At 36.9% G+C, this 23,594-nt stretch overlaps 1 protein-coding gene across 2 annotated transcripts; it reads right to left on the reverse strand.

The window, feature by feature from the left end:
* Positions 1-19,971: 19,971 nt before the first annotated feature.
* Positions 19,972-23,144, reverse strand: LOC145112236 (uncharacterized). 2 transcript variants are annotated; one of them, XR_013710473.1, is made up of 4 exons: positions 23,066-23,144; positions 22,178-22,293; positions 21,656-21,818; positions 19,972-21,567 (listed from the first exon to the last, which is right to left on the reverse strand). XR_013710473.1 is itself a non-coding variant. In XM_079048427.1 (3 exons), the coding sequence occupies exons 1-3, from the start codon at positions 22,318-22,320 to the stop codon at positions 21,379-21,381; spliced, it is 495 nt and encodes a 164-aa protein (XP_078904553.1). In that variant the 5' UTR covers positions 22,321-22,604; the 3' UTR covers positions 19,972-21,378. The 2 variants fall into 2 exon arrangements, 1 of the variants encoding a protein (XP_078904553.1); XM_079048427.1 differs by lacking the exon at positions 23,066-23,144 and having other exon boundaries at positions 22,178-22,604.
* Between the last annotated feature and the right edge of the window lie 450 nt (positions 23,145-23,594).

Below are 23,594 nucleotides of genomic sequence, written 5' to 3' on the forward strand. Positions count from 1 at the left end.
TTCAAAACCCTGACCCTAATTTCGATTAGGGTTCTTTGGAGGCTAGGGTTTTCGAAAAAACCCTTTGATCCAAAACCCTAGAAATCGAAAATTTGGCATTTAGGGTTTAATAGCTATAAACCCTAATTTGCAATTCAACAATTGTAGCAATTCAATTTAAAACAACAATGGCTCTGATACCACTGATGGGTTTTAGGTAAAACAAATAAACTAGAAAACAATTCCTAAGTTCACATGCAACCTACTTTGGATCTATGTTTTAACTATTGAACATATAACTTTGAATTGCAAAACAAGAACCCTAGAGGAGAGAGGCTAATTTCGAAATTAACAAACTAGGGTTTAGGAGTTACATACCTTTCAATTGTTATAGCAAACAATTGATAATCCTCTTGATCTTGATCTTGATCTTCTTGGAAGCTTAGCACCACAAATGTAATGCCTCTAATGAAATCACACCCAAGAACTAGCAAGAAGGAAACTTGGAGGAGAGAGGATGGAGAGAGTATGCAATTTCGGCCTTAGGGTTTCTTCCAAAGAAATCAGTACCCAAAATGTGAGCCAGGAGGCTCCTTAAATAGTTGAGGGAACTAGGGTTTAGGGAAAACCCTAGTTATCCTTTGCTTAGGGCCTAAGCAAGACCCAAGGCCTTATCTTGGACCCCTTGGACGAATTCTCTAGGGTTTCCCCTAGGGTTTTCGTCCACCCCCTTCCAAGGGAGTTCTGGATCCTTCCATTCAACTATCAGTTAATTGCAAACTAGTCCCTGCACTTTATAATTAATTCTTTTAACCCCAAAATCGATTCTGATTAATTTCTGGCTAACAATTAATTAAACATAATGATTTCTAATTAATATATTAATCCATTAACATATTAATAAATCAATTATATATATATATTAATTTATTAATCTTATAAATTAATATCTCTCCTTTCATAATTTCCTTGTCCAGTTGCTAGGTTGAGGGCAACCCAAAAGGACTGTGCTGCTATCAATTCAAGTACATACCAATTATAGTTATGGGCTTAGACACCTAATCCAACAGTTTTGACATGAATCTTTTTTCCTACACGTAGTTTAGGTTTTGTAGCTAAGTTAAGACTATAAAAATGCTTGATTTGATTAATAACTGAATGAGTTACAAGCCCCGCAAGGAAGCGTGTCAAATCAGAATTTTTTTTTTATTTTTCAACAATTAAACGTAATCTGACTTATTATATATTTTATTTTGAGAATATAGGATTGTGGAGAAGATTCAGAAGAAGATTATATAGAAGAAACACTGGAATGGAATGTTATACCAAGTGACGAATCAGACCAAGAAGAGAAGCCATAAGAACAACAACCTTCAAAAAAACGAAAATTTGCAACCCCACAAAAATGAAGGCAACCAAAAAAACCAACACAAAAAAAACCACCACTATCAAAAAAACAAACACAAGAAAAATACTCAACAAAACCAAAACCCAAGAACAAAAAAACGACTAAAAAGGAGTTAAATGACCGGATTAACCCAACAGAGTAGAGATAATTGTACCGCTCCTGTTTGGAATTACTTCGAGATAGAATGGATAAAGGAGGAAGATGGAATTGAAAGAACGTGGCCGAATGTAATTATTGTTTAAAATTACTAGCCGCGGATGCAAACCGGAATGAGACAACTTCAATAAACAAGCATTTTAATGGCTGCAAGTTAAATCCGGACAACAAACCGAAAGAAGTTGATGACAAACAACAAAAGTTGTCATTTACGAAAGCCCCTAATGGTGAGGGTCATGTATACACATGGAAACATGATGATACTAGGATCCAACTTGCCTTACTAGACTTTTTCACCATCGGGGAACTACCCTTTAAATTCATTGAAAATGAGGCCTTTATAGAATTTGTAAACGCCCTCAATGGTAGGGTGAAATTGCCTTCAAGGCATAAAATTTCTCGTGATGTTGTGTCCTATTTAATGGAGAGGAAGAAGTTGTACAAACATTTGAGCAACCCCAAAACAGCCATCCACTTGACAACCGACACATGGACATCCTCGTGTTAAAAGATAAATTATATGGTTGTCACAGCCCACTTCATTACCGAAGATTTTGTCATGCACAAAAGGGTAGTCAACTTTAGAGAGGTTGATACTCACAAAGCTGAAGACATGGCCCGGGAGTTGCTAATTTGCATAAACGAGTAGGGCATGAAGAATGTCATGACCATGGCCGTTGATAATGCCAAGACGAATGACGCGGAAATCAAGATCATTGTGAAAGAACTGTTGGGTATTTACGAGAATGGAAAACATTTTCACATTAGGTGTATGGCTCATATCATAAACCAAGTTGTGAAAATGGGGTTAAAACACAAATTTTACCATGTAAAAAACATACAGGATGCAGTGAAATACATTAGAGCCTCCCCGCAACAGATCAAGACCTTTAAACAAGCCATGAAGGATGCGGCTGTAGAAACTCAAAGGTTTTTGTGTGGTGAAACTCCAACAAGGTGGAACTCTACCTTTGAATTGCTAAGATCAGCATACGATGTCAAAGACGCGTTTCTCGAATATAGCCATCAAGGTAAATAAAACCAAATATGTTTCAACACTAAAAATTAGCAATATTTACTTCTTTAGCATTCTATCGAAATTTTGGAAGTTGCATAACTCACTCACTTTAAGTTGTTTTGACCTGAATCTTTTTTCTATATGTAGTTTAGGTTTTTTAGTTAAGGTTAGACTATAAAAACACTTGATTTGGTTAAAGATTGAATGAGTTACAAGCCCCGCAAGGAAGGGTGTCAAATCAGAATTTTTTTTATGTTTCAGCAATTAAACGTAATTTGACTTTGTTGTTCAAATGTGCATAACTCACTCAATTTAACTTGTTTTGACCTGAATCTTTTTCCTACATGTAGATTAGGATTTTTAGTTAAGTTTAGACTATAAAAACGTTTGATTTGGTTAAAAATTGAATGAGTTACAAGCCCCACAAGGAAGGGTGTCAAATCAGAATTTTTTTTTATGTTTCAGCAATTAAACGTAATCTGACTTTGTTGTTCAAATGTGTATAACTCACTCAATATAAATTGTTTTGACCTGAATTTTTTTCGTAAATGTAGATTAGGATTTTTATTTAATTTTAGACTATAAAAACGCTTGATTTGGTTAAAAATTGAATGAGTTACAAGCCTCGCAAGGAAGGGTGTCAAATCAGATTTTTTTTTATGTTTCGGCAATTAAACGTAATCTGACTGTGTTGTTCAAATGTGCATAACTCACTCAATTTAACTTCTTTTGACCTGAATCTTTTTCCTACATGTATATTAGGATTTTTAGTTAAGTTTAGGCTATAAAAACACTTGATTTGGTTAAAAACTAAATGAGTTACAAGCCCCGCAAGGAAGGGTGTCAAATCAGAATTATTTTTTTATGTTTCAGCAACATACATGAAACTTTGATTGTATTTTCTTTGTTCTTTTTTATAGATCCAATGTTTCAGAAAAGTGTGGAAAAGATACCATCGCATTCAGACTTTGAGATGATTAAAAAGGTGATGGAGTTCCTTGAGAAGTTTAAGAAGAAAACTGAAAAAGTTTCGTGTTCAACAAAGCCTATCTTCCATACGTATACCCGAGAGATCCTAGACATAGAGCAACATCTTAGGAAACATGAAACCAACCCAGATTTTTGTTTATGGTACCGGATATGAAAGAAATATATGACAAATAATGGGGTGACTATGACAATATAAGTGATTATGTCTTCTTTGCGACATTGTTAGATCCTCAATGCAAGTCAAAGTTTTTGAAATTGTTTATACCCAAATCCTTAAAGCCAAGAAGAAAGATAATAAGATGTCCGTTGATGAGATAGAATCGAAATCACGTACAAAGGTTATAGATATCGAATGCAAATTGGACAAGTTTTTCAAGACATACTTGGAAAGGTCAAACATGACCTCATCATCTCAACAGGAAACTCCTGAAGAAGTTGTTAATTTTGATGACGAAAACGAATTCTTTGGAAGCTATATGACATCGGGAGGTTTCCCCTCGACTTCATCACAAAGTCAATTGCAACGATACTTAAACGAGAACCCAATCGGATTTGACAAAGATTATGATACTCTCACATGGTGGAAAAATAACGCGGTGCGGTTACCGATCGTTGCTCGAATGGCAAAAGGTATCGACCTTCTTTTACTCTAATTTTCATTTTTAATTTATAAATTCATGTCGTGTATTATCCACTAATTGGTTTCTTAATAGATATTTTGAGGATGCAATTTTCCACCGTAGCATCCGAATCCACATTCAGTAACGGTCGTCGAGTAATTACCGACTACCGTACTAATTTGTCCGTTGTGATTGTGGAGGCATTGATATGCACTCAAGATTGGCTAAGAAAGAGTAGCTTGCATATATATGACTACGACGAAGTGCACGATGTGTTAGCTGACGATGACCTCGCTATTGGTAATACACCAATAATTGTTACATCTTATTAGTAATTGTTACATTTTATTAAGCAATAATGTTTTTCTTTTGTATTATATATAGACATTGTGGATGCTATACACAACTTGAAGCTAACGGGGAAGAGATCGGGGAATTAGTCAAAAAGTCAAATAGATGTTGGAATCCACATATTAGACTTTGTTTTTTTTGTTGTTGGGGAAACTTGAAAGTATGTTTTGAATGTTGAAAATATATTTTGAATGTTGAATGTTTGAATGTTGGATAGTTAATGATGGTGCAATGGTTGTTTGAAAGAGAGTGTACTGGAGCATTTCTTGAAGAGTTGAGAGCTTGGGACAAGAAAGAGCTTGTAGATCCAGCCCTTCCAGTTTTGTGGCATCAAGATTAAGGTATAAAGCTACCACCTTTACATTTCATTGCTTAGATCTCCCTTTTGTGGAAGAGAATGGTCATTTCTAGGGCAAGATGGAGTCATCTTCAGGTTTGAGCTTGTCACAAGGGCAAAGTTTCAGATCTTTACTCCCCTAGGCTTTGTGGACAGAAAGCCTCAAGCTTTATGAAGCTTTGACCCTCCTTCATGTCCAAAACCTTCTCCTAATGCTAGTTATGAGTGTTTTAGTTCCATAGAGCTTTGCATGCATGTAAAGTTAGCAAATTTACGTGATAACAACACCCTAGGAGCCTAAATCTACAGTTTGGAGCCTTGGTTTCACGAAGAAGCTTCTGTATGGATGAAGGACTGAAGGGACTCAGCGAGTCAGTAGAGTGACTCGGCGAGTCCGATGAAGATTGCCTTGGACTCGGCGAGTCAGTTGAGTAACTCGGCGAGTTGGCAAGTTATGTAAGAAATCGGCGAGTAGTTGAGGGTACTCGACGAGTTGAGGTCAACATGGACTGTTGACCTTGACAGTTGACTTTGACTTTAACCAAGAATTGACCAGTTTGTCTCCTGATGGTATTTTGGTAATGTGGGAATTTATGGATTTGGTCCTATGGTGGTGATAAGTGGTGGAGTTCGGGGCTGTGACTGGGGGGTTTGATCTTATCTCTATGTTTCGGCATTTCAAGGTGAGTTATCTTCACTATATCAACAGGGTCTACGGCACCAAGGTCATCCCTTTATCGGATTTGTATCCGAGTAATTGCATGATATGTTTACTGATCTGTTAGATCTGCGTCCTGGTAGTTAGGACGGTATTATGTTTAGTGACATGGTTTAGGTCGGTATCCTGGTATATAGGATGATGCTATGTTAGATTACATCCTGGTTTAGGATGGTTGCTATGTTAGATTACATCCTGGTTTTAGGATGGTTGCTATGTTAGATTACATCCTGGTTTAGGATGGTTGCTATGTTAGATTACATCCTGGTTTTAGGATGGTTGCTATGTTAGATTACATCCTGGTTTAGGATGGTTGCTATGCTAGTAATCTGTTTGATTGATATCCTGGTTGTAGGATGGTTTCTATGTTAGAGATCGGTTAGATCTGTATGACTATCTGTTATTGCTTGCTAGCGTATGATATTTATGTGCACATGTTTATTGGTTTGGGAAAGGGTTGAGGCATGTCCTGTTGTGTGCAGTAGGCCAAGACACCCTGGGCGGACCGGGTAGACAGCATGCCCGAGCCGGGCAAATCTAGTCAGGCCGAAGGACCAGCGAGTGGTCCGGATAGGCTGAAGGCCCCGAGGAGGGCGGTCCAGACGTGTCGAGGCTCGGAGAGTGGGCCAGATAGACTGAAGGCCCGATGAGGGCGGCCCGGTCATACTGTAGACTCAGAGATGGGATCAGGTGGACTGAAGGCCCAGGGCGGGCGGACCAGGTATTGCAGGAAAAATGAGGACATTTTGTAGGTGAAGAGTGCGATAAATATTTGGGACAGGAAAAATGGAATGTCCCGATGTCACAACAGGTATTGCAGAGCCATTACCAACATAAATAGAACGAGGAGAATAATGATTATTAGATACAGAATTTAGTATCCCTGTATTTGTGTGAACATGGTCAGTTGTGCCAGTATCGATGACCCATCCGCTATTTACCGGGTCAGTTAAAGTCATGGCAAATGCGGAAGTGATGTGGGCCGATCGCTGGCTAACCAGGCCCAAGGAGGCTGATTTGGGCCAGAAGTCTGCATATGGGCATGTGGGGTACTTATTGATGGCTAAGGGGCCTGCTTCCAAGAAGACATGGGCTATTGGAGGTGGGTTTTCCCCAAAATAGGCTGCTTTGAGGAGCCGGTTGTGAAAGTGAGCGGGAGTTGGCCCACGGGTGTTGGTTTTGATCGAAAGCGGTCCATGAGTGATGATCGGAAGCGGGCGGTGGAATATATACTCACCCATATTGGTTGTTGTGAGGCAGTGGACCTGCAGCGAATGGAGGAACCTGTTGTCGGAGGCGATAGTTGTGACGACCTCCTCCACGAAGGGCGGAATTCCCATGGTATGAACTAGACCTGGCAATCTGTGTCTGTGTGTCGTGTATTCGTGTCAGACACGAATTTGCTAAACACGAACACGACACGAATTATATATCGTGTTTGGGGTATCAAACACGAACACGACACGTAAAAAAATCGTTTTACACGTGACACGACACGAATCGACACGTTTTTTAGCCGTGTTACACGAGAAAACACGAATAGACACGTTTTTAATGGTTTTTTTAAGCTATGGCTATAAACTAGTTATTGACTTTTACAAAATTGGTCCATAATATATTATAAATACAAAATTTAACCCTAAAGTATATATGTGTATATATGTGTTTATACGTGTTTGTACGTGTCACGTGTCGACACGAATTTGTATCGTGTCTTATACATGTCTAAACAGGTAAATTTGTGTTTGACACGTGTAAGACACGAAACACGAATTTAAAATACGTGTCAGACACAAATAAACACGAAACACGAATTTATAAAACACATACACGGAAAACTCGTATCGTGTTCGTGTCGTGTTAATCGTGTCGTGTATGAAATTAGAAGGTCTAGTATGAACCGCTCCCACCCCCATGAGTTGGCGACGGGGATGAGATGGCAGCGTGAAGAAGGGAGGAAGCGGAGCTGTGGTTTTTGTGAGACTGAACGGTGAGACGGGAATCGTTGATTCTCGTTTCTTCAACGAGTAACATGGACCTTATCTCGGAGAGAGTGGGTATGGGTTTGGAGAACCGAATAACACCTGCAACGGTGTCATATTTGCCCGGGATGCCATTTAGAGCATGAAGTACAACAGTTCGGTCTTTCATCTTTTCGCCAAGTCCCTCCAGTAAATTTGTTGCATGTCTTCTTGATTCTCTGAAAGTACTCATGAATAGTTGAGTCCCCTAGTGTGATGTTTCTCAACTCATTCTCTAGATGCATGGCTGTGGATTCGACATCATCATATAAGAGAGCATGTAAGTTCAGCCAAATCTTGCGAGCCGTTGCCTTAATGGAGTAGGCGGAAGTGATGAGTTTTTGAGTTATAGATCTGAAAAGCCATAATTGGACAATCTGAGCGAGTTCTTCCCATTCAGTGGTCGTAGGGGGGAGTTTGGAGGGCCATAAGTGGAGTCGATGTGGTTAGCAACACCATACGCAATACAACAAGCATGAAAGAGGTCGCTCCATGGTTCATAGTTACGGGCTGTGAGATCGAGAATTAATGAGAGGTACGTAGGTTTTAATATTGGTGATACCATACGCTCTATGTGGAGGTTTAATACTAGAACTGTTGTCGCCTGTCATGGAGATGAAGCAAGAAGGAGAAGAAGAAGACAAAACACGAAGAAGAAGAAGAAGAAGAAGAAGAAGAAGAAGAAGAAGAAGAAGAAGAAGAAGAAGAAGAAGAGGGAGGGAAGATATAGGAATCGGCTAGGGTTGAGAGTTATGTCTCTGATACCATATTAAGTCACAATCTCATTAGCGTATTTGCATTGCCAAAGGAGAATATATACAAGAGTATTATGGGCCAAATATACAATGGGCCAATACAATAACTAAATACAATATAATACAAAATACAATGTGGTCTGCTAAATGACTTAACTAACTAAATGACTTAACTAAGATAGAAACTGATTTTTTTCATGAATCAACTTCTTATGTCTACTAATAGTGATGCACAAGATTCAATTGATGAAGTCTTTAGGTTTAGAATAAGTTGGAAGAGAAAAACTACCTTCTTTTGAGAAGTAAGACAAAAAGCTAGAAATAGTTAATGATGATAAGGACTTGTTACGTATTGAAAACAATTTACTTCTTACACGAAGGAATATATTCTTCAACACAACCAAAAGGCTTTACGCTGGGTTAACCAAATTGCATCATTCTTCTAAAATTTAAGAAGAGCAACATCAAAACTTCTTCCTAAATTGACATATGAATGTGAAAGCATTGTCTCTTCACAAAATATTCCAAATAACATATATGCATATGCAGTTGGTTCGGTTGAGAAATACTTAGATTCTAGTGGTATTTTGAAGATTATCAGTGATACACTTACAATTTATGAAGTAATATAAGGTTAGTTTTCCTTACTTGAAATTCACATTTCACAATGCTATGTTCTATAAAGTCTCATATCAACATCATGGCATCTCATTAATTTATTAATTTCATGGTTATGGCAATTCATGGTTACATCTACCTATGCCAATGCACTTTTGGTTGTGCAATATCGTACCATTATGAATCAATATATATGTTGATGCTGAGGCTGGTTGACGTATAAGGAGTTGGCCTTTTCCTTAGGAAAATTCATTTCATTATTATTAAGGAAAATCATGAAATTACCCAATCAAATTTCATTATATGTTCTTCTTTTTACAACTGCGGAATTCTTTACATAGGGTATAACATAATCGATAGCCTTTTAAGTAGTTTCAATGCATTATGTTTGAAGCATATTGGACTTCCAAAATTACTCAATGCTTGCATGTGCTTACTAATTGGTGAAAAATTTATCGTGTATGAGTTCTGAACCATCTGGTAATTACTTTAATTCTTTTGTATTTCCAAGTTTGTTTCATCTCGTGTTTCCTTTTGTTTTGATTTTCTTTCATTTTCTTTTAAAATAATTGAAAATTCAAAAATATTTTCATTTTCTAATTTTCAGCTTATAAAAATATGAAAATACCAAAAATAATTTTCTATTGTTACGAAGCACTTGATACTTGATAGTGCTCAAATGATTTGTTCTTCGTAATCTGTTGGTTGTTATCATTAAAAAGCTAATTCACAGTTCATTTTTTAATGTGAGATATACTTTTTCTGTGAAAAATGCATTCTAACAATAAATAATGTTGAGGTGGCATAACAGGATCTTAATAGGAAACACATAATTTTAGGAGACGTGGTTGATGTGTCTAATTCTCATTGGACAATGACTAGCATTAACTACTATTTCTCTCACCAACTTAGTTCAGGTTCACATTTAAGGCTATAAGGAGTGGAGTGCGATAAGAATGAGGTGGCGCCTATATGGCATAGTGAACACCGCCCCCTATGCGGTTTGGGAGTGCAGTTTGAGGTGTGTGGCCAAAAATGGGAGCGCTCCTCTCTCTCTCTCCCACTCTTCCTCCCTCTCTTTATCTCTATTTTCTTTCTCTTTCCTCTTTTTATGGTATACCACTCCTTGTGTGTGGTAAGGGAGTGTGGCAAAATGTGGAAGTGCGGCACCACTCCCTCCACTTAATGACTACGGTTTCAAAATCCCTATAAATCAGTTATTTTCCTCTACATTGTAAACTTTACCGTCTCATACTTTCCTAAATTCCCAAAATCGCTCTGTTTTTTCCTTTTAAGCCCTATAATTTACCATGGCTGCTCAAGATGTGATCTGGTTTGTTGTTGAGGAGGTTGATTCCATTCATGATTTCACAGTTCAATCAAGTAATTTACTCGCAAATCTGGATCAAGTCAGTTTATTCTAAACAGATGCTTGTTGATCAGTGGCGGACGCAGAACGTTTTAGTAGGGGTGACACTAAAAAAAATTTTCCGAAAAAATCTAAATTAGTAGTGGCACTCGTATTTTAAGCCGGTGCACCTAATAGAAAAAACATAAAAAAAAAAAATTACACTACGTGCCGGAATCGGAGCAGTGGCCCGGGACCCCCCGGGCACCACTAAGGTCCGCCACTGTTGCTGATTGTTTACCTTCTTACCTCTTCAAATATACACCTTTGATTAGCAATTGAATGGAGATACAAAAATAACCAAAAACCATTTATTAAGATTTTAAGATAATATGATCTCTGTACATAAGATACCTAACAAATATTTTCTAAAATGACTAAAAAAATGGAAAAATTAGATGTAAAAGGTTAGAAATTAATAATGAAAGCCCTTATTTTCTTGACTTTCTATATTAGGTCGTTCTTTCAGCAGTAATAAACAATACCTTACGGAATTTTACAACACTAAATCTTATAACACACCCACCCATGTAAGCGTCCCAATTATTCTCATAACAACCTTGTTCTACTTATGGATCAAATCCTTACTAGAGAAAACATATGGGTACCCAACTTAATTAGTAAACAGAGAGAGGTGTTCATGGTAAAGATTCAAGTAGCCGGTAGAGCGAAGAAACTCAATCAACACAACTACAATATTTGGGAAACACGTATAATGTCATATATGCAAGGTTAGTATTTGTGAGAGGTTTTGAGTGGACCCAAAATACAACCAGAGGCTGAAGATAACAAACAGAGTCCTTTCACCGGAGGCTAAAGATAACAATGGAGTCCTTTGAAAGTGGAGGATTAAGGCAGAGAAAGAAATGTTTGTTCTCAAAAGGAACATAGAAGAAGAAGTGATAGAGCACATCAGGGACATGACAACACCCAAGGAAGCATGGGACACCTTGGAAATGTTGTTCTCTAAAAAGAATGACATCGGATTGCAAATGCTTGAAAAGAAATTATTGTCTGTATCACAAAAAGGAACTAAGCATTCCACAATGCTTCCGCAAATTCAGAGTAATGTGCAAAGAAATCACTAAGTTAGACCTCCAAGCCTCGATTCGAGAAACGAGAATTAAGAGGATAATATTTCATGGTCTAAATCCTGAGTTCATATGCTTTGTTGCATCAATTCAAGGATGGCCAATTCAACCATCTTTATTCCGATTTTAAAAACCTTCTAGCAGTGCAAGAAACGTTAGCTAAGCATATAGGTGGAAATGTGGAATTTAAGTGAAAATTGAAAAAGTGTTGTGTGCAGACAGAGGAAAAGGAAAGTTCAATTGTGCCATTACATTAAGTGTAATGATGACAAGCATAAAATTCCTGATCAAGAAATAAAATGTAAAGACAATGAGATGGGGGGTACATCTGGTCAGAAGCACAAAGGGCGATATACAAACAATATGGGCCTTTCAAGTGTTACAATTGTGGGCGTAGAGGTTGTAGATAACAAACAAGATACAATTTTCTTGTGTTGCAAAGATTGCCCAACAAGAAGCAAAAAGAAAGAAAACAACGGCTAAAAGAAAAGAAAAAAAAGTAATTACTTGATTCCAAAGGTTAAACAAAAAACGTGCGGTTCCAAAAAACTATTACACCTATATATACTAACTGGAATCCGAATCAAACTCTAAAACAATAAAATAAAACTTAAATATGTAACTTTCCTAAAATGCCCTTGAAACTAAAAACTCATTTTATGAATATTTCAAACCGATTAATCCAACAATCACCCCCTTAATCGGTTTGATCATACCACTCGTTCAAAACACTGTCGGTTTCTCTTCGATTAGACCCGCTTCTTCCTTTTCCCATTTAGGAAACTCGTTTTTGTAGTGACCAAACTCACCACATTTGTAACATCTAACGTGATTTTTATCCCAGACATGTTCATTACCATCTCGACTTCTCCCGGACTCCCGACCTCTTCCTCGGCCATGTCCAAAGTCATCCCGATTTGAACATTCATTGCCACAATGCTTACAAACATGTGATTTTTCCTCACTAGCCAACAACAACCCACATTGAGTGTCCTCCACTTTCTCGGTTCCTCTTATACGCTCCTCGTATGCCTTCAATTTACCAACCGCTTCATCGAATAACATCGAATCCAACTCGAAACATTGCTCTATTAAAGCCACGATTTGAAGAAACGACTTAGGCATCGAATTAAGTAACATTTTCACCAAATCAACTTCTTCAAGCTCGTAACCAAGACTCCTTACTTTTGACGCTAAACCGGATAATTTTGTCAGAAAATCATCAACCGTTTCACCCTCCTTCATGCGTAAACTTTCAAGCTCCCTTTTTAAGGTTGCAAGTCGAGCCGTTCTCACCTGATCCACTCCCAAATACCGTGTTTTTAGCGCATCCCACACTTGCTTTGGGTCAGTGTAACTCGCCATTTGCAATACCATGTCTTCGGGTATCGCTTGAAACAAGAAGGTAAGAGCTTGTTTTGACTTCTTTTGATCTGATGCTTCACCTAACGCCTTTGGTCTGACCTTCTCTCATATGCCGTGTGCATCCATAATCGACTTGACTTTGACCACCCACACTGGATAATTCGTTGAAGTCAAAACCGGAACTTTATATGTCATCGAACCTCTTTCTTTAACCAACGACATCCCTTTCTCCTTAATCCCAACCTATTTAATCAAGCTTCTTCCGAGAGCACTCTTCCACCGCACAACAAGACAAGGTCACGACCACCTTTACCGTCTTCCGTCACCTGCAAAACGAACCGAATTAAAGTCACCCGCTTTGACGTCTTCCCATCCGTTTATTTCGTGACTCCGATTAGTCTCTCACAAGCCTGATTAAGAGAAATCGGGGTTCCTTGTAATCAACCTCGAATCACACCCCTTTCAACGAAACCTCTCTGATACCAAGTGTAGATAACAAACAAGATACAATTTTCTTGTGTTGCAAAGATTGCCCAACAAGAAGCAAAAAGAAAGAAAACAATGGCTTAAAGAAAAGAAAAAAAGTAATTACTTGATTCCAAAGGTTAAACAAAAAACTTGGGGTTCCAACAAACTATTACACCTATATATACTAATTGAAATAGAATCATACTCAAACTCTAAAACAATAAAATAAAACTTAAATATGTAACTTTCCTAAAATTCCCTTGAAACTAAAAACTCATTTTATGGATATTTCAAACTGATTAATCCGATAGAGGTCATCAAGCTAGAAATTTTCGATCACCACCCATGGAGGAAGGTAACACTTCAACCTCGCAAGAAGAAGAATCATGGGAAAAATTAGATGCCCATTAAAATTATAAAACCTCAAGTTAAATCTTGATTCTGACTCACTTATTTTGAAATATGACATCAACCATTCCCAACTTGACTGTCAAAAATATTTTTCAGTAGATATGTTCCTGGGCTAAAAAGACTAAGATGAAGGCGTTTCTATTCAAGGTTGACTTCGATAAAGCCTTTGACTCCGTCAATTGGCATTTCTTAGACTCCTTGATGGCGCAAATGAGATTTGGTCACCGATGGCGCTTTTGGATTAGAGGCTGCCTCGCCTCCTCAAGAGCTTCGATTCTCATTAATGGCTCCCCCACCTTCGAGTTCCTCATATCCAAGGGCGTTAGACAGGGAGACCCTCTCTCTCCTTTCCTTTTTAGTCTTGCCATGGAAGGGCTGAACGCGGCAACGCGTTCAGCATGTCAAAACGCTATTTTTACCGGCATTCATCTCCCTAATAATGGGCCTTCTATTTCCCATCTTTTTTATGCAGATGATGCCCTCTTCGTCGGTGAATGGACCAACTCCAATTTCTCGAACTTGGCTAGAATTCTCCGTTGCTTCTATGTCGTCTCCGGTCTCCGTGTTAATTTCCACAAGTCTAGAGTCTTTGGTTTAGGGGTGGCGGACAACGAGATTTCCAGTTGTGCCAAAATCCTTGGATGTGAAGCAACCACCTTCCCTTTTATTTATCTTGGTGTTCCTGTGGGGGCCAACATGGCTCATAAACACAACTGGGCTCCGGTTATGGATCGGATTAGAGGCAGACTTTCTAACTGGAAATCAAAAAATTTATCCTTTGGTGGTAGATTAATTTTAGTCAAATCAGTCCTTGGGAGCATGCCCCTGTATTACTTTTCTTTGTTCAAAGCTCCGGCTTCCATCGTGCAGAACATTGAAAAAATCAGACGTCGTTTCCTTTGGGGAGCGTGTGAGGAAAGAAACAAAATTCACTGGGTAAAATAGGATACTGTCCTGGCTAGTAAAGAGTGTGGTGGCCTCGGTGTTGGGTCTATGAGGAGTATCAATATTGCTTTACTCTTCAAATGGATCTGGAGAATAAAGTCAGATAGCACAACACTTTGGAGTCGGGCTATTTGCGCTATTCATAACTCCTTTTCGAAACCGCTATCTAATATTTATAAGAAGTCTTTTCCAGGCGTTTGGTATAATATTGGTAAAATTATGCAAGATCTTGAAGCTTTAGGCATCAATCCCATGAAGATTCTCAAGTGTTCGGTGGGCTCTGGTACTAACACCCTCTTTTGGCATGACTATTGGCTGGGAGATGAACCTCTTGCCTCTCAATTTCCTCACCTGTTGGCCCTTGATGTGAAAAAAATCTTGTTTTGTTTCTGAGAGAATTTCCATAAATGGTTGTTGCTGGAAATGGAAAAAAAACGCCAAGGCTCCTTTGTGAGATCGAGGAGTGGGACAAATTTCAAGATTATTTCCGTAACTGGTCTGTCTCTAATTCCCCCGACAGGTAGACTTCTACCTTGGCTACTGATGGCAGTTTTTATGTCAACAATTTAAGACGTATTATCGATTTTAAAATCACATGTGTTGTTGATAATCCAATCATCTGGACTAATGAGGTCCCCCGCAAAGTAACCGGTTCTTGGCGTGCATGTATGGATCGCATTCCTTCTGCGGCGGCTCTTTCTCTCAGAGGAGTCTCCATTCCCACCTCCGGTCACTTTTGCTCTAATGGACTCGACTCTACAGATCACATTTTGATTGGCTGCTCGTTCGCTACTGAGGTGTTTCAATGGACGTTAAAATGGTGTAATATCCCATGACAGACTTTTGATTCGGTGAAAGACCTGGTGGGTTTTGCGGCTAATTGGGGTAGATATCCAAAGAAGAGAAGAATCTTGATTGCCATTGTGTACGGTTACCTTTGGTTTGTCTGGAAAGCCAGAAATGACATGGTGTTTAATAAAAAGCACACCACCCCTACGAATACTGCGGACCACATCATTATTGAGGTGTACAATTGGGTGAACTTTAGGGGCAATTTGGGTAGATTTATTTGGTCGGATTGGCTTTGTTGTCCTTTTAAAACTATGTAATCTTGTTTTGTTTTCTTTTTGCTCCGCCTGTCTCTTGTAGGCGTGCGCTTGTTCTGTTTTGTTGTTTTTTTCTAAATCGTCGTTTCCAAAAAAAAGTACATATTTGTTGAGAAAAAAGAAAAACTAAGCAATAAAAAAGAACACTAGCACTTTCCCGATGGTTAATTCTCATTGTCCTAAATCCTAGAAAGAAACGTAAACTTAAATGCCAACAATTTTGATCTTGAATCAAAACATCATTGGGTTTACTCAACACCTTTCTTAACATTTAGACTTCTAATTTTCAGGATAAAATAGAAATAAATAAATTCAGCTAGGCTAGAAGCACTTGTCTTTCGAGTATGAAATGGATAAATGGAGATTTACATCAAAATCCAGCCAACGTGGAAACTCCAAGAAGAACTTATTTGATGTTTGTGTTCCCACTTTAAAATACACAAATGACATGATTATAAATAACACAACTTTATGTTCCACCAGGCGAATGCATGTATAAAATACCTAGTTAAAATAAGAAAAAGGTATGTTATATTAAAGATAACTAAATCATTGTTATTAACAAATAAATAATAAATTTATAATAAATCAAAAAATTATCTTAAATATTATCCTGATTTTAAGTATTATATTTATGTTGCACTATATCATAAGAGATAATGTTGACACTTGGAGTTGTTGCCCTTATACAAAGTTATGTAGTTAAAATAGAACCAAATGCAAGTTGTTAAAAATAACTAAGTCATTATTGTTATCTATTAAATAATAATTTCAATCTAAATTAAAAAAATTATCTTAAATACTATCATTATATAGAACATATGATAAGAGATACATCATTATAAGGTTGGAACTTAAAATTTTATTAACAAGGTTGTAAAACTTGACCAACTCAACCAAATACTCACAAGTTACTCGGACTTCACCTTCAACCAAGACGAGTTTGGCTAACCCGGCCAAAGCACTTATACATTAATCAAACTCGGCTTAAATTGGTCAAACTCAGGTTCAACTCAATATATCCAACAACATAATTGTTTTTATTGAAAACCCAGTTTGAACCAGAAAAAATATGGTCCATAACCATTTTAAAAAATCTGAAACTTAACTGGACACTTGCCAAAACCAAAGTATCCTACAAAGGCAGGCGTAATGAAGTTCTTATGGCTTTTTGCATTTGAAAATTTCAATCTTTCCTATATATATAGAGGACGAGACATTCTCTTGTTTACTCTCACCATCGTTGTGGGAAGAAGAAATTTTAATCGAACTCCATTATACATTTGTCAATAATTTCATTTTGTTAAATAACATATTAGGTAAATAAAATAAATAAATAAATAAGCGTTGTAAAAAAAATATTATTCAATAACTCCATTTTTCAATAATCTTGTAAGTTTTTATCCGAAGAAGTAATTTTTTATTAAATAACTTCTTGTTAAATCACAAAATCATAAATCTAATAGAGCTACCTAATATAGAAAGTTTGTTTATGTGTATTTTCATGATTCAAAAATTCATTATAAAATGAATTCATTTAGAAAATATAATCAAGTATACCGTTTGTGCTTATAAATCAAAGAGATTTTCAAAACAGTTATAAGTTTATGTTTAGGCAAATGTTTTTTTTTGTTTATTTAACATTATTTAACAAATTTATAATATTATTAGAAAGAAAGTGAAAAGTCATAAGAGTTTCAAATGATTTTGATGAAAGAAAAAAAATATGTTTCTTTTATAATGATATGATATGATATGATATTATGTTTAAGTGGATGCTTTCATTCTTGAGAACAATGGATAGATATGGGGTTTAATTTGACACCCTTTCTTTTAACCAAAATCACCGTGAATCTAACATGCCTCAATGATTCACCAACAAAGCCTCCCGTTTGATCAACCACACCAACCCACAAGACTCATTTCAATTACTATATAAAAAAATATATATGACTAACCAAATTCTTTATTTTTTTTTTATCAACTATATATCAACACCCTAACACAACAAACAATACATGTATAATACTTTCATATATGTGTACAAAATATATTAAGGGAAAATGACACTTTAGCCCTACGATGTTTTTCACATTTGCCCATTCAGTATCTTATGTTATTTTTGTGTCTTTTAAGGGAATAAAGTTGATTTTGTCGGGTTGAATATGTCCTTTTGTAAAAACTGAAGGGGTCAGGTTCCTCATCTAAAACCCATTTGACCGGTCCATGCTTTTTATTCGTCCATTTGACCGATTCTTGTCCATTTGACCGGTTCTTCTTCCTTCTTTTTTTCAGTTTCTTCTTCTTCTTCACGAGATCTTCATCTTCTTCTTACTTCTTCTCATCCAAACAAGAAAAAATAGTGATGTGCGATTGTGGAAGCATGGCAATCATAAGAACTTCCACCACTAAGAAGAATCTCGGTAGGGAATACTCCCGAATATAATACTCCATTCTTATTCTAACCTCGATAACATTTGGGTTTCTTTTGCTAAATGATGATTATTGAAATCTATAGGGACCTAGGAGTGGGTTTCTTTTGTGGGTTGATGAGGTTGAAAATCATTCAAGGGTTATTTGGTTGGAGATTGGTTTCAAGGTAGGTGTGATGGGTTTCAGTTTTGGGTTTAAAGGATTCTGGAAGAAATTTTGGGGGTTCATGAATGGTTTCTGGAAAATCAAGAAGAAAAGATTTATGGGTTCGTGAATAATGTATGGGTTTGTGAATGTGATGTTTTTGTTGTTGAAATCAGGAAAAAAACTGTCTTGAGAATCAAATTCTTGTGTATTTATCAAGAAAAAAAAACGATTGTTTTTCAAATTCATATTATTGTGTGTATTGAGAGAGAGAGAGAGATGGGTCCAATTTAATTATTTATTTTCTTTTTCATTTAAATTAAATAGAAAAAACATAAAAAAAATATCAGAAGGGCATTATAGTCATTTCAGTTTACCGAGGGACCAAAAATGCAACGAAACTACCTCAAAAGGACCAACAATCCAAAAAAGTTGTGGTTTGGACTAAAACCCCCAAAAAATACATACCACAGAGACAGTTTTGCAATTATATCAAAAAAAAATTATATTATACCAGTCAAATGCTTAAATAGATATACTTTTTATTTATTTATTTTTGCCACCAAGGATAAGTAGATTACCTGTGACCAATAAACATGGGTCTTAAATAAAAGGGTAAATTTCATTCTATTATTTGGGTTAATATGCATGGTTGTTCCCTAACATTTTCTTAACTTGGATAGTCCTCAATGTTTGTTACATATATAGTCTCTACCATAAATAAAAAGATTGTTTTCTACTTGACTATTATTTTTTAATTTAGTTATAATTATGTATATTATTATACCATTCTATCTTTTTCTCTTACCCTACTTCATTAGATACTTCATTAGAGAACTCTCACCCATAAGAGAGCCCTAACTCATTAGAGAACCATATGAGATAACAGCCGCCAGAAATCTACGATGCCGATCGCCTCTCACCCACATCCGTCAAAAAGATCCGCCTACACTTCCCATTCTCGTTTTTCCTCCCATGCAACCAACCCCATACCATTCTTCCTCCGGCAACCAGAAGTCATAGGTTATACTTCTGTCGTCAACCACCTTTCAACCACAACCGCTGAAACATTTGCATACCCTTCTCTTGCTCGTTTTCCTCCCCTGCAAACAAACCCATCTCCTTCTTCCTCTTGATCTGGGACATCGACACCGGATCTAATACAATGCTAGTGAACTCAACCATCACCACCACCCTGCATACGCACCTTCTTCAGCAATGATGAGCACATCCTGATGCGGAAGGGATTAGTTTGTTGGGGTGGATCAAAATGAAACTCAAGAACTAGTGGACGGCAAGAAGGAGATCGTCGGCGCCACCACTCAAGTCATCGTCGTACTCCGGACAAGAAGTGACATAGAGGGCAGATCTGGAGGTGGAGTTACGACATCAGTCGATGATTCATCATAGGACGATGTCGGCATATGGTGGCGGATGTGACAGTGTTGCTTGTCGGAGGTGCCGGTTATATGTACCACCGATGAGATGAGAGAAGAGGAGGAGAGACAGAAAGGCCTAAGATGATATCTGTTGAGTTTTACTTTTCAGTGATTTTCAAAGAGGAACTTGAGTATGTGTGTGTTTTTGTGTGCAAGAGATAACATGGATTAGAACCCACTAAAATTAATATAATTAAAGAAATAAAATCAGTAATAAAAAAACTAAAAACATATAGATAAAGGTACAAGAGTCATTTCAGGTCTCTTCTAGACTTACCACAAACAAAAACTAAACCAGCGGGATGGGCAGAGTAAAAAAAAATTAGGGAACAACCATATAAATTATCACGGGCCATAGGGACCATTCATGTAATTTACCCTAAATAAAATAAGGCTAGACATCTGTTTAGTGTAAACCAACATGTGCAAATGTTAATCTGTCTGCAACAGAATATCAGATTGAACAACTAGAAAGAATATAGATAAACCTAATTAAAAAACACTGCATCATACTTGAAGTCTCTCCGTTTCAATTTTTTCCTCTATCATCATCCACCATCTCATACTTGGCAGGTGCTACCCAAACAAGACTGTCGACATACTCCACGATGTTTTGTATACAACAATCTGGAGGACAATAATGTTCAAACAATTTCAGCGTGTTTGCATTTGGATCATACAAGACAAGGTATTCGTCCTCCTCAAAGAGAAACTCATTGCGTGATGTGAATCCAAATACACATGCATACTCATTAAACCTTGAAAAGACATAGCGTTTCACCCATGATTCAGCAACCCCATACTTATCCATTACCCACACATCACAAGTACCATCAACCCTAACATGTGTAATCACACAGAGCTTTTCAGCCAAAACTCCTAAACTATTTTGACGGTTATCATCAAGTATAAAATCTGGAAGACGTATCTCACGGAATGTCTCTGAACCCAAATCAAATGCCACTATCCTTTCTGACTCATACTTCTCACCAATACAACCAAGCCAATGAAGATGGCCGTCATGACCATCAACACAAAAATAATTGCCATTGGTAAGGGTTGTGATGTGTGAGGGAAACCTCTCAGTGATCAACTCCCACAAACCCTTTCTCATACTATAAATCTCGACTTGCAGCCACGAATTAACGACATATGTGGGTGGTCCGCTAAGGCCTGTGAGCTTGACAAGTTTGTAATCATCTGTTTTGGGATCAAACCCAAACCCAAAAGAGACTTTGATCCAACTGTAACAAGGGGAGGGCGTGGAATATGGCGGAAGAGTTGACACGGCTGAAAGAGAAGGGTTCCAAATGTGAATGACAGAATGATTATCGTAAGAAGAGCATATTAAGCCGTTAACAGAACCAATAATCCTGATGCCATCTGTATGTCCGGATTGGGGGTTAACTGGGACTTTGATGAAATTAGCGACCTCAAGACGGAGACATCGACTCAGTTTTTCAGTGAATGGTTTAAAGTAGTAAAAAGAAGAAAATTCTTCTTCATGTTGGAAGACCAAGAGAATTTGATCGTTGTGATGGATGGAACGATGGAGGTGGGATTTTACAAAAGAGGAATGAGATAAAAGGGCATTCCATTATTTGGAGACAGATCTCATTTGAGCAAGTTGTTTGGCAAATAAGCGGATGAATATGTTTTCTAAAAGCTCCCCCTGGAGATTCTCCATAGTCGCCGGGTGTTGCGTTGAAGCCATTGATGTGATTGGAAGGTGTGTCCCATTATTATTAGTAAATGTTGAATCTCGAGCAATCTCGTCTTCAAGAACCTGAAGACAATATATAATAATATATTGGACTTGAAAATACGCTAAGGAATTGTTTTGCTTAAAAGATGAGCAAGAAGATATTACTCACCCTTGAACTGACAATGGAAGCATGGAAGTCATCCCTCTCGTCTCCATGTTTATGTCTTTTCATCGGGCCACTTGTTGTTGATGCTTCAAGCCTTAAAAGAGGAGTTAGTGACTCCTCCATGATTCTGGAATGCACCAAAGCCATCAAGCGCTGTGCTTCATACCTGTAGCAGCAATATATATCACATCAGTAGTGCCAGAACAATTCCAAAGAATAAGAATATTATGAAATTAACCACTATATAAAACGAAAAGCAGTGCCATTTCTGTCCACTTAAACAAATTTTCTGCTCTCCATACTAAATTAAATTGGCAACAAATATCAATATAGAAACACAGCCAAATTTACTAATTGATTGATGCATTGACCGCTTTTAACGGCTCAAAAGCAAGTTTTTGGCAAGTATGTCATGTGAAAAAGTAAAGCAGCTTATTGACAAATGAGCACACAACTCAGTTTACATATGCAGTATGAAGTAATAGGCTAATAGCAGTGTAGGATTTTACTAAAAGAAAGACCAACCTAGTAAAAGTCATTTGTTTCACCATTTGTTCAAGCTCTGATATCCCAGTGGCAGAAGAAATGCTAGCAAAATTTCCAACTTGATGAGTGCTTAATTCTGATGCTCCAGTTGATTTCTTCATTTCAGGAAACCAAGAGTGCATTGAGGTTAAAATGGTTACAGAGAAAATGGTAGTATAAGGAATTGAGAAGAGTACACGTTATTAATCAACTCGTAAAAAAAGTACTACAACCAACAATTAAACAATCCCCTCCATCTATTTTTAATAGTTAATTGTAATGACTCTCAAGTATGGACTAAAAACTATTAACAAATTAACAGATGAGGTTTTCTAGAGAGGTTGTTGTCAACAACGTAACAGGTTCTTGAATACATAGTCTAAATGAACTTGTGATATGGATGTGTGAACACAAGAAAACCAAGATAGCAAAGTAAAGTGTTGAAACAAATTCGCCCCACTACAACTGTCAACATTTATCACCTTATGAGCAAAGATAAAAATACTTGCAACTCACATGAATCAATGGATTGTATTTGTTCACAACTTCTAGGAAAGGGCATCCAAGTTGAACTAATATGAGGATGCCACTTGGTATTTTTATATAATATACAGAAAGTACGATCAAACAGCAGCACAAGCCATGGAGATATATCACAAAACCAAACAAAAAATATATTACTATTTGTCCACTTAACTAAAATTAGCAAAATTCGAGAAACAACTTGATTAAAAACTAATATGTGAAAAATAAATGCAGTTTAAAAACTTGCAATTAAGCAAAAAATTAAAAAGCTATTAGCATTAAGTATTGAAACCATTATACAACATTTTAATATGTTAAGCACACGATTAAAATGGTTCAGGAAGCATGAATTAAGAAACTTACATTTGGCCGTGCCTCATGAGAAACATTTTGGGGTTCTTCATAAATCTCTGGTCATATAATAGCTTTTGTAAGAGGCATGTCCGCAGAAATACAAGTGAGGTAATGCAAAGGATATATCTAATATCAATATATATCTTAAGTTCCAGACATGCAAAAACATTTACAAGAACGACATTGTCAACTATTACAACAAAATGATTTAAAAATGCATATCAATGAGAGATAAATGGATGCTTAGATTCATAATTAACCTAGTATGAAGACAGTGATCCATGCGATGATGAAATGGTTAGTATATTCAAATATAATGATTTGACCACGTGACAACTATGATTATGTTTCAGATAATTTATTTATTTTGAGAGTTACCCGCAACTGAGTAAAAACTATATGTAAACCTAAATTGACTGATTACTTATAAAGAAGTAGCTTTTTGCACTCTGCAGCCATATTGAAGAAAACCTCTAGCAGTAAAAAAAAAACATGCAGCATTGAGTACACAAACATTTCTAAAAATACGACACTACGA

This window comes from Lactuca virosa, chromosome 5 (genome assembly GCF_052849685.1).
Source record: "Lactuca virosa cultivar CGN04683 chromosome 5, Lactuca_virosa_CGN04683_v6, whole genome shotgun sequence".
Taxonomy (NCBI): Eukaryota; Viridiplantae; Streptophyta; class Magnoliopsida; order Asterales; family Asteraceae; genus Lactuca; species Lactuca virosa.

Bases quoted from the DNA above. Each gene is read 5' to 3' on its own strand.
- LOC145112236 (XM_079048427.1), bottom strand. From the start codon at position 22,320: ATGCACTCTTGGTTTCCTGAAATGAAGAAATCAACTGGAGCATCAGAA. The intron at 21,819-22,177 runs GTTGGTCTTTCT...TTGCTGCTACAG, and splicing joins AAACAAATGACTTTTACTAG to GTATGAAGCACAGCGCTTGA. The intron at 21,568-21,655 runs GTGAGTAATATC...TATTGTCTTCAG, and splicing joins CTTCCATTGTCAGTTCAAGG to GTTCTTGAAGACGAGATTGC.